General features: G+C 39.7%; 1 protein-coding gene across 1 annotated transcript; it reads left to right on the top strand.

Moving 5' to 3' along the window:
- The first annotated feature begins 9,366 nt into the window (after positions 1–9,366).
- LOC139196837 (uncharacterized) lies at positions 9,367–11,701 on the top strand. Its single transcript, XM_070823181.1, has 4 exons — positions 9,367–10,480; positions 10,667–11,253; positions 11,362–11,541; positions 11,669–11,701. The coding sequence occupies exons 1-4, from the start codon at positions 9,367–9,369 to the stop codon at positions 11,699–11,701; spliced, it is 1,914 nt and encodes a 637-aa protein (XP_070679282.1).
- The last annotated feature ends 452 nt before the right edge of the window (positions 11,702–12,153 follow it).

Genomic DNA, 12,153 nt, shown 5'->3' with positions numbered 1-12,153 from the left:
GTAAGAGGTCTTAAGTTTGAATCTTGTAAGTGGCGAATTCGATACAAAATTAGGTTACTCATTGTGTAGCTTAGCTTAGGCCTGGCAATTCTTGACACAACCGGATAACCCAACACGACATGATACGAAATTAACAGGTGTTCGGGTCGACACAATAATGTATCGGGTTGTTAGCAGGTAACTCGATAAGCACTTGTTAAGATAACGGATTGGTTAGGGTATACACGTGGGTAACACGATACACAACAAGCAAAATATTAATTTTATAATTTATAACCCTAAAAATGGGATAGCCCGTCCCAAATTTTACGTTTTTATTAATTTTAGAAGTGTGAATTTACGAAAATGCCCTAGAGGTAAGGACTTTGACTTTAGCGGATCATCGGTTAGAGTGGCGTATGACTTATTCTTTTAGCATATCCTCGTATTACTCGTCACTACGAACGCATATGCGACAGCCGTTTGCGAGTCCGAATTATAACGGTATAGTTACGGACATTTGAAGTTGGTTATTTAAAGGTAGTTAAATTATTTGAACTCCCACCTTGTGGGAAGACTAACCAATCAACCTTTAAGCAAAGAGAAAGGGGAACCAATCACATAAAAGGAGGACAAAGCCTCCAGCCAATGAGAAAAAGAAAAGAAAAAAAAAAAGGGAAAGTTGGAGCTTTCCCGTGGGTTTTTCCGCTCACAACCACCCATTTTTCAAGGCTGATTCCGGCCAACTCCGGCGGAGTTTTTCGAAGCCACCACCACCATCTTGAAGCTCTCATTCCCCTCTACAAAACGCATCCAAGAACCACCTTGGTTAACCCCTGTACGTGACGGTTCGAGGCCACAAAACTTGATGAAAACCAATGGTGTTCCGACCACCCTTTCCATTTTTCCGGCGAATCGGCAAAGAAATGGCCGATACCACCACTTGGGCTTTGCATCCTATCATCCCAGGAGAAAATCACGATCAGCCTTGACCCTGTTGGGGAACCGAGGAAGAAGAATCGAAGTTCACCCAAGTATAGGGTTACCGACGGGTTTTAACAAAATTGAAGCTCTTCTCGGCCTATTTGGCCTGGGTCACAAGTATAAATCGATTCCTCATGTTGTGTAGATGAATTTTCATGTTTGGATTGTGTGATTTGGTGGAGAAATGAGAAAGTTATAAGGATTTAAAGTTTGCCCAGTTTCCGACGACCTCCTCCACTTTCGAGGTGTTTTCCGGCCAAATCACTACGAGATAGCTATCGTTTAAGGTACCAATTTCTTTGTCTTGTTGAGAACTATGATTTTCGTTTTGAATCACTTGTTTTCGTTGAGTATTGACAAAGTTATAGACGTTGAAAGGTTGCCCAGAAATTCGGGCAAGTTACCAGTTTTCCCACGGACAGCAGTTTTTCAGACTATTTTCCGGCCACCTCCGGCCACCATTTGGACTCCAAGCTGGTGTAATCTTGTTCTACAATTCTCTAGCTTCGATTTGGTATATTATGGGTTGAATTTGGTTGAGAAACAAGTGAGATATGAAGTTCCAAAGATCGCCTAGGAAATCTGCAAAAACTGCCGAATCAGGCAAAGTCCCATTAAGGTCCACCACTTGATTAGAATAGTAATCGACGATCCGACCGTTGGATCGTCACAAAAATTTAATAAAATATAGTACGTAATATTTGAGGACCACAAAAACTTACAGATCAAGAATCCGACATACGAATCTTCCCGAATTGGATGTGTAAGTTTATAAAATAAATGTTAACTGCCATTTGGTTTTGGGAAATTGGCGGAGATCCAACTGTTGGATCACAACGAAATTTTAGTATGTTATTCTAGAAAAATAATGTGGATCTTTGGAAGTTGCGGATTGAAAATCTAATATGCGGATCGTCCAGATCGAGTTATACAGTGTTGTAGACCCTACCGTCGATTTTTGATCGACGATTGACTTAGGGTCAATGGGTCTCAAATTATTTTAGAATGTCCTTGAAGATGTGTTTTATGTGAATTACGTATTCTATTTATGAGGATTCTGAGATGTGGTTGATAATTGGCCACAGGCGCCGATCGCTCGGGATGCCTTGATGGTTGTGCTAGGAAGTTGTAGCACGAACTCCAGGTGAGTGGATCTTTCCTTGCTTATCTTATGTTTCATGATTGATAATTCTGTAAATGATTTTAAATAAAACTAAGAAACTTATTCCATGACATATATATATTTAGATGTTATAAAATACTATGAGATGGTTGAGTTAGATTTCATCGTGATCTATCCATATGCGTATTACTATAAATGATTATTGTGAACTACGAATGGCTTGATCCCTATTTAGGGTACGTAAGCAGTCTAACGAGACGTTAGATGTAGCCATATATAAGAAATGAGATTAAATAATCGTGACCATAGCCTTGTTTAAGGAATCGAGCAAAGTGTGTGGGCTTTTGGTTTTAAGTATATATGTATACGCTTGATGTTTTCCCAGAAATTGCAATTAAATGATTTATGCTCTAAAAATGCCATGCCTATTAAATAATGCTTAAATGATGAGAAGAATTGTTTGCATATATATATATATATATATATATATATATATATATATATATATAATTGTGGTGCTGTGAAAGCTCTGAAGTGCAAAGGTGAACGCATGACATTTAGGTAAGTTTAGGTAAGTTCAATTAAGTATACGATATTAGTTGAATTGATGGGGTTATGATATGACTACATTTACACTTTTAGCAACTCCGACACTATCGTACAGGTTGCTACAGTAGGCAATTCTGGCATTGTCGTACAGGTTGCCTATGAGTCATACATGTTGTATTGGATGCATTTAGAGCTCACAAACCTGCACCCTGGGTGATTGTGATTTAGCCAGAGATATGACACAGACCTGTATATAATGTCACCTTCCACACCCTATGCTCATATTGGATCCAGTTTAGGTGCACAGTCTTGTCGTACAGACCACCATAGGTGGTTCCGACTCGTAGGTGACTAGCAATTTATCGCATGACTATCTTGATGTGCGTAGAATTGAGCATAACTATATTACACCCAACCTTGTCGTACAGACATTTTCAATGGTTTCGACTTGTGTGCAGTGTAGTGCCGTATAGGTCACTAAAGGTGACTCCGGCTTATGTGCTAGCAATGATTAATGAGCTATGATTCAATCGTACAGCTCACTAGAGGTGACTCCGACTTATATGCTAGCCATGATTGATGAGATACATGATGAGATATGAATATGTCGTATAGGTCACTAGAGGTGACTCCGACCTATATGCTAGCCATGATTGATGAGATACGTGATGAGATATGAATATGTCATATAGGTCACTAGAGGTGACTCCAACTTATATACTAGCCATGATTGATGAGATACGTGATGAGATACGACTATGTCGTATAAGTCACTGAAGGTGACTCTGACTTATGTGCTAGCCATGATTGATAAGATACGTGATCTGATATGAATACGTCGTATAGGTCATTGGAGGTGACTTTGACTTATATGCTAGCCATGATTGATGAGATGCGTGATGAGATACGAACATGACGTATAGGTCACTAGAGGTGACTCTGACTTATATGCCAGCCATGATTGATGAGATACGTGATGAGATATGAATACGTCGTATAGGTCACTATAGGTGATTCCAACTTAGGTGCTAGCCTATATGTGATGAAATGCTAGCATATACATTTATGATGGGATATGTGATGAAATGCTAGCATATATAATGAATATATGTGATGAGCTATCATATGTGGTGAATACGTGATGAGCTAGCAAACGTGATGATTATGCGATAAGTTAGCATATGATTATAAATATGTGAAGCGTGCCTTGAATTGATATAAATATATATATATATATATATGATTATAAATATGTGAAGCGTGACTTGAATTGATATATATATATATATATATTTATATTCTAATTCTTGAAATTTTATAGGTGTTGTAGCGAGGGGTTATAGAAATTTATATAGTTTCTTTTAAAATTTTAATTACTGGGCCACTCACCTTTATCTTGTATTCACCCTTCAGGTCTTCTTCGCTGAGCTTTCTTATCGTTGAGGAATCGTGGTGATTCTTAGTATTGGAGATTATTTTGAGGGTATGATTCCTAATTCACTCTTCTGTACCTGGTTATGCTTTAACGTCACGTGTGAAGTGGGTTCATTCCTACTCACCAGTGCACTCTAGTATTTAGGCACTCTTAGGTTTAAATTTATTCACTATATTTCCACATCATCACACTTTATAGCTTCGTCACCTTCCAGGTGTCTGCCAGCATAGCTCGATTCGGAGTCCTAGTAGACCTTCCAGGGTGGGGTGTGTCAGTTTGGTATCAAAGCATAAGTTGAGCAGTATTGTGTTCATCACACGCGTGATGTGAGCATTCTTGGTTTTGTGTTTAATTTTTGAGTCTTGCCACCTCGTCGAATACGGAAAAATATGTTAGCTTTTCTTCAGTTTTGGGTAGTTTTGTGTTCTTGACGACATTTTAGAAAATCATTTTGACAATGCCCTTAGAATTAAAACTAAAATTTTACTTGTGGAGGAAAGGTGTAGATTTGAGGCAAGTTGATGGCCTAAGTTAATGTATTGATAACCATATATCACCAGAGATATCACCAAATAATTCTATCATTATTCTTCTTCCGCTAGTATTAATCCTTTTTAGATTGGAAATCTCAGCTAGTCTTGATTTCTTAGTAGCAATTCACGGAAAATCATCTGAGGGATAATTACTTTTGGTCCCTAGTAGTTTAATACTTTTGTGATGTTACTATTTGATCATCAAGAACCTTGTTAGCTCATTCTTAAATTTGACCTCGCTACATTTGGCCTAAGATAACAACGGAGTTGTTTAGTCATTCGGCATAATTCATTGTTTGTTTGACCCTTTGATATTCTAGTATACCCCTGTTATGTTTATACCCCCATTTTTACCTCCTGGTATTATAGGTAATTGGTTTGATTTAGAGTCACCAGCCTATTTCCCATATCATTTTGGTTAGGGACAAACTTTCCAGGAGGACCACTTAGACATGGAAATTGTACATTTAGTTCAGATATCTTGTACTCTAGATTTCATGAGCTTGTTTGACCCTCAAATTCTTAAGTATTTTTTAACCTTCTCAACATGGTTTCTCGCTCGGTTAGTGAGGAATTCATGAGAGATTAACTTGGCAAATGCTTGCGCCACTTTCATATTGATACTAGCATGAACCATTGAAATATAATCTTATTATGAGTTTACCAGACTTACCGAAAAGAATCCTAAACAACTTTGAGTTATGGGAATGTGAACGCCGAAACACTTTTAGCCATCGAATTTGTGCACCTTGGGATAGTATGGTATCGTGGTCGAGTTATGAGTCAGACAATTTATGCATATTCGCACAGAAGGAACAAAATGATATTTTGGTATCCTCGGGAACCTCTCACTAGTTGTTGAGATGATGATAAGTTATCGGTGTTATTGGCTGCAGGTTTAAATGTCAATGGTCGAATTGTTAGATTCACTAAGCAAGTGGGCAAGACCGCTCATTTTTCGACAACATTTGCGAGTTAGCTATGGTTCGGACTCATTAGCGGAATTCGTGACATGACGAATATTTGGTGAGGTTCATTTTCATTTTGAGCTTTGATTTGTGTCGAGCAAATATTTTCTTACTACATTGTTTATTTATACGAGTATCGATATGGAGTTATCTTTAACCTATTAATAAATGGTTTGAATGATTATAATCATTTTGTTATATGAATGGAGTTGGGAAGTATCATTATATACTCTCAGTTCGAGGTATTTTGTATGTGTAGAGAATGTGGAAATCAATAATCGTGATGCTGAAAAATTTTACGCTCATGTGGTGTTCCAATTGGTGGTAATTTTACTTAAGTAGAAAGCAGTATTCTTCCAGCCTCAAAGCTTAAAATTTTGGCGATGGTCTATTTTCTTAAATGGGCGTTGAAATTTCAACAACAATACACTTGTGAAGACAACTAAGATAGAAATGGGATGTTGTTAACTTATCCGTGGGATGTGATCTTAAAGTCCTCGATCATGATATGATCAAATGGGGAGATAAAATGGAAATTAAAATTTATACTCCACTTGAGGTGATTGAAAAGAATTTTCTATCTAGGCGTCTTACCTTCGGTTAGAGTAGAAGGATGTTGAGGAAATAAAGTCCAAACAACTGGATAATCACTGTTTCTTCTCTGTTTACTTACGGAGGATAATGGAATTATAAGAAAGCTGCTTCTAGATTTTTATACTAATTCAGGCAATTAGAAACCCAACAAGATTATCATCTTGGTGTATTTATACTTCATCGTGTTACGTGTTTCACTTCCAAGCCTTTGGAAGCCTTTTAAAAGGTTGTAAATATTAGATGTTGTAACACGGAAATTTTATGGTATTGACGATGTTGCCTGAGAAAGCAGTGAGTGAGCACGTTTGAGGCTTGTTCAAACGATGTATATGTATTACTCCAATGAGGAACAAGATTGTAATATTGCACCCTCGTTCGGTTACATTTAGTCGTTTACTTATTGTTGGGCTTAAACCAATGTTATTATACACTTACCTTCAGAGTATGTAAAGCTACGAATGTGTGGGTAAAAACTTTCGATGTTCAATTTGATTTAAATATATCTATTTTGACTTGATGCTTATGTAAGGAATTTTGTATTGTAGTATTGTTTAGGAAGACAATGAAAGTTTGAGTTTGGAAGCATGAAAGATGAATAATTACATCCGATCGCAACGGACGACATTTTTTTTATGTATGCAACTGTTATACCTTGATTTTCTTCTTGCGTATGTATTTATATACAAACATTCTAACTCGATTTTATGATGTTATTTGGATTAATTTTATAAGTTTTGGGATTAAAATTTTGGTTTTGGAATTATGTGGTTAGGGAATTGGATGGATGGTGAGGATTTAGTGTGGACACCTCACACACTTCTTGTTCTCTCCCCCTTCCCGTATCACTCTGTCTCTCTCCTCCCTCACGGCTTTCTCTCTCTCTCTCACCCTGATTGTACGGACATCACCAAAACCATCCAAAACTCCGTGGATCGAAGCAAACAAGGTAAGATTCTTCATCCTTGTGATGCTTAGAGTCGTTTGGTGCTAGTTTTAGGAAGGGAAACCTTCGAATTAACGTGAAACCCGAACCCTCATTTTTGGTCACTGTTCATGTACACGTGAAATGTTGTGTTTCAGGGAATTCTAAGCTTATAGTGCGCTTAGTGAGGTCCCAAGGAAGCTCGGAGTGCTTCGTTTGAAGGTTTTGGACGTCGGGATCACCACGTTCAAAGTTCGCCGGTTTTTGTGAAATTTCTCCAGTGAGATTTCGTGATTTTTAGAGCTTTAAAGTAGTCTATCATGATTCTACATGTTTGGGGCTTCAAATTGATATAAAATACGAAGAAAATGGTTGAGAAACGAAGAAGCACAAGGAGTTTCAAAGTTGGCCGAAAAGTTCAGTCCGATGAGCTGAGGTTAGGGATGATGTGCGTGGGGGCGCGTGTCCCCGTGCCTGTCCCGGCGCATGGGGGCGCGTGCAGCCTTAAAAAATTTACCTAAAAATTTCTCGACGTCCGTGACGTCGAGTAGGTCGATGTGGTATATTCATATACCCAAATTGAGCATCGTATGAGAAGTTATTTCGAATTGTTGGTTATGTGTCTAAATTAACGTTTTTATAATTGTTTCGCATATAGGTGGCACCTATCCCGAGGACGAGCGCATCCAGGGACGTCACGGGGGTTACGACCCATCGACTTATCAGTGAGTGGGCAGTTTTATTTTCGTATTACCTATATACTACTGTTTTCCCAGAAAATGCGTTTATATGAAATTATATTTCTAAAATTCCATGCATGCATATTATGAGTTATGAATTGATAATTGATGCATATATATGTGTGAATTGGTGTCGTGGACGCACAGGTGAGTATCAGGTGAGTTTATATGGTTTATATGAATGAATGGTGATGTGATTGCGTTGTGAGCTCAAAAACTGCACCTTTGGTATTAATGCTTATAGTATTCACCACACCGCACGCTCGCCTTGGATCCAAGTAGGTGGATGTCGTACAAACCACTAGAGGTGGTTCCGACATGCCAGTCGTACAGACCATTAGAGGGGTTCCGACTGGTGGGTGACTTTAGATTATGTGGACAGATGATTGATGAAAGAAGCACTAGAGCGTATTATGTCACCATCTTAGTCGTATAGACTACTATAGGTAGTTCCGACTTATGTGCAGTGTAGAGCCGTACAGGTCACAGTTGGTGACTCCGGCTAGATGGGATATTGAGCTATAGAATCAGCCGTACAGGACCACTGCAGGGTCTCCGGTTGATTTATTATTTCACCTGATTATATCGATGCATTCATATTATATTTTGGCATGGCATGGCATATTCTTTCTGAGATGTTATGTTGATAGATGGTGAGCGGAGTTTTGATGATATATGTATATATATGTTTATATTCTATTTTCTGGGAAAGTATACAGGTTTTACGGAGAGGGGTTAGAAATGTTTTAAATGAAATGTTTTGGAAAATCTTTGGTTTTACTGACCCACTCATCTTTGTTTTGCGCCCGTGCAGGTTCTAGTTAGCAGTTGGTGGCTCTCGAGGTCTTTTTCGGCATTCTGACAGACGTACCGCATGTAGGACTCACCTGCGGGTGTTGTACTTTATTTATGGTCCTACTTAACTGCACTTAGACCAACGTTCTGAATTCGTGTGTTTATTTTATAACTCTCTCTTTGATGCTAGTAGGTTATTACTGCTAGTGGTTGGTTTAAATTCCTTCATATTTCTGTTATATCTTGCTTCCGTGTCGCACTTTTGGCTACGTCACACTCACGTGACGGCCAGCACGCCTTGATTCTAGGATCGGGGTGTGTCAATTTGGTATCAGAGCCTAGGTTGCAGTCCTGTATAATTGTTAATGCTCTAATGACCTTTTGATGTTTTTTGTCAAAATTGTGTCGCCTCGTACGGATCGTAGGGAACCCCGCCGTACTTCTGAACCTAATTTCCCTGATATTACTGAGTTAGGGGAAGCAATGGCCCAGGCTTTACAGAATGCAATTCGTCCTCCTCCCCCTCCTCAGAGGACACCCCTGGAGACCATGTACAATTTGAAATTGGATCGTTTTATGGGTAATGAAGGTCACGAGGGGGTAGAGAAATGGCTAGACCATATTGAGAAGACGTTTCAAGTGATGCAAAGTCAGGGGAACTTTCCTGCTAATAGGTGAGTTGAGACCACCACCTGGTTTTTGGGCCGTGAGCTAGCAGCTTGGTGGGAAAATCAGGCTAGGTACATGTCACCTGAGACGGCTGCTGACTGGAAAGTATTCACAGAGAACTTTATGAAGAGATTTATCCCTTCAGAATACATTGATCGTAAAAAGCAAGAGTTTACTCGATTGAAACAGAGGAATATGTCAGCTTATGAGTACTACAGAAAGTTTACTGATTTGTCTCGTTATGACCCTGATACAGCTGGTAATCAGGTAGAGATGCTTCGACATTTCAAGTTGGGAACTAAGAGAAAGTGGCGGACTTTTGCCAGTGCACTTCCCTGCACCGATTATCATGAGTTTTTCGAGATTTTGGTTGGGATGGAGAACTCCGATAATCTTCCTAGTGAGAGTGAGGATGACGAGGACAAGAATGATGGTCAGAAGAAGGATGATAAAGGTAAAGGTATCTCTATTCCGGGACCTCGCAAGACTCAGAATTTTAAGAAGAGTGGGGCGAGTTCGAGTTTTTCTAGTGGTGGATATAGTATTACTGGCCCGAGGAGAGGTGGTGGAAGATTTTCTGGTGGACCCAGATTTCAGAGGCAGAGGGATTCTGGTGGATCTGGTGGTTCTGGCACTCCGTGGTGCCGTCGTTGTAATTTTCGTCATCATGGTGAGTGCAGGAGAGGTGGTGGTGCTTGTTTTACTTGTGGACAAATGGGACATCGGGCTTCTCACTGTCCCCAGGGTCAGCAGAGACCTCAGCAGACCACTGTGCCACCTCCAGCGCTGATTCAGCAGAGTTTTGGACCAGGCAGTTATGGCCAGTCGGGTCGTGGTGGTGCCTACCACTACCAGGGAGATGCTGCTCCTTATGCTTTCGGACCTTATCAGTATCCCCAAGAGCCTTATTCTCAAACAGGTTATTCTCAGGACTTTGGGGGTTATTCTTCTTATTCATCCATGCCAGCTGGTGGATCTCAGTGGCATCAGGGAGGTCAGCCCCGTCAGGGGGAAGTTGCTACTGGTGGTGCAGGATCATCTAGGCAGCCTAGTCAGTCAGGCCAGGGACGTACTCCCCAGAGGCGAGGTAATCAAGGCAGTAGAGGTCGTGGTGGACGACAAGAAGCTCAGGGGCGTGTTAATCACATCTCACTGCAAGATGCTCAGAACCATCCCGATTTGATCATGGGTACGTTAAATGTTCTTGGTCATTTTGCTAGAGTTTTGATTGATTGTGATGCTACGCATTCTGTGATTTCTCATACGTTTGCTCAAATGACTCAACCTCACCCGTCGCCTCTAGGATTTGATTTAGAGTTTGCCATGCCTAGAGGAGATAAGTGTTATGTTGATAATGTGTATCTTAGGTGTTCAGTGATGGTAGAGGGCGTAGTTATGCTAGCTGACCTTATTCCATTAGATATTGTGGATTTTGATGTAATTCTTGGGGCTTATTGGTTGCATTATAATCGTGCCCATATTGATTGTTATGGGAAATCAGTTACTTTTTATCATCATGGACTACCCGAGGTTACTTTTGTGGGTGAAAGAAGTAGGGTGAGACATGGTGTCATTTCTGCCATAAGAGCAAGGAAGTTATTATCGAAGGGTTGCCAAGGATATTTAGCATATGTGGTGTTAAATGATGTTGTTCCTAGCAGTGTAGAAGAAGTTGGTGTGGTCAGGCATTATCCTGATGTATTTCCTGATGATTTACCGGGGTTGCCTCCAGACAGAGATGTGGAATTCTCTATTGATTTGCTTCCAGGTACTGACCCTATATCTCTAACTCCTTATAGAATGGCTCCTGCTAAGCTGAGAGAATTGAAAATTCAGTTACAAGAATTACTTGATAAAGGTTTCATTCAACCTAGTTCGTCACCTTGGGGAGCTCTAGTATTATTTGTGAGGAAGAAAGATGGACCTCTGAGATTGTGCATTGATTATAGGCAATTGAACCGGGTAACGATTAAAAACCGTTATCCATTGCCTCGCATCGATGATTTGTTTGATTAGCTGAAAGGTGCGTGTGTATTCTCTAAGATTGACTTGAGATCTAGTTATTATCAGTTGAATATTAAGGATGAAGATGTACCTAAGACGGCTTTCCAAACCCGTTACGGACATTATGAATTTTTGGTTATGCCATTTGGGTTAACCAATGCACCTGCAGCTTTCATGAGGTTGATGAACGAGGTATTCCAGCAATATCTTGATAAATTTGTTATTGTTTTTATTGATGATATTCTGGTATACTCTAAATCTAAAGCAGATCATATCCGACACCTTAACTTGGTATTAAAGAAATTGAGGGAACATCAGTTGTATGCCAAGTTCAGTAAATGTTAGTTTTGGTTGACTGAAGTGGCATTTTTAGGGCATGTTGTATCGGCTCAAGGAATTCAAGTAGATCCTCAAAAGATAGCAGCAGTGGAGAATTGGGAGCAACCTCGAACCGTCACTGAGGTACGAAGTTTTCTTGGTTTGGCAGGTTATTACCGACGGTTTGTTCAGGATTTTTCTATGATTGCTTTGCCGTTAACGAAGTTGACCAGGAAGGATGTTAAATTTGAGTGGGATGAGAATTGTGAGCGGAGTTTCCAGCAATTGAAATATTGCCTCACTCATGCTCCAGTATTGGTACTTCCTGATGATAGAATAATAGGGTGATTGCTTATGCTTCTCGACAGTTGAAAAATCATGAAAGGAATTATCCTACTCACGATCTTGAGTTGGCAGCCATTGTCTTTGCCTTAAAGATTTGGAGGCATTATCTATATGGTGAGAAGTGTAGGATCTTCACTGATCATAAGAGTCTTCAGTATCTATTTACTCACCATGATCTTAATCTTCATCAACGAA

Source organism: Malus domestica, chromosome 06 (genome assembly GCF_042453785.1).
Source record: "Malus domestica chromosome 06, GDT2T_hap1".
NCBI classification, from domain to species: domain Eukaryota; kingdom Viridiplantae; phylum Streptophyta; class Magnoliopsida; order Rosales; family Rosaceae; genus Malus; species Malus domestica.
Note: the sequence above shows the minus strand (reverse complement) of the source record. Positions and strands in the feature narration are given on the sequence as shown.

Coding starts and splice junctions, on each gene's coding strand:
- LOC139196837 (XM_070823181.1), top strand. CDS start 9,367: ATGTCACCTGAGACGGCTGCTGACTGGAAAGTATTCACAGAGAACTTT. Junction 10,481..10,666: donor CCATCCCGATTTGATCATGG/GTACGTTAAATG, acceptor TTAGGTGTTCAG/TGATGGTAGAGGGCGTAGTT. Junction 11,254..11,361: donor ATTATAGGCAATTGAACCGG/GTAACGATTAAA, acceptor AGTTATTATCAG/TTGAATATTAAGGATGAAGA.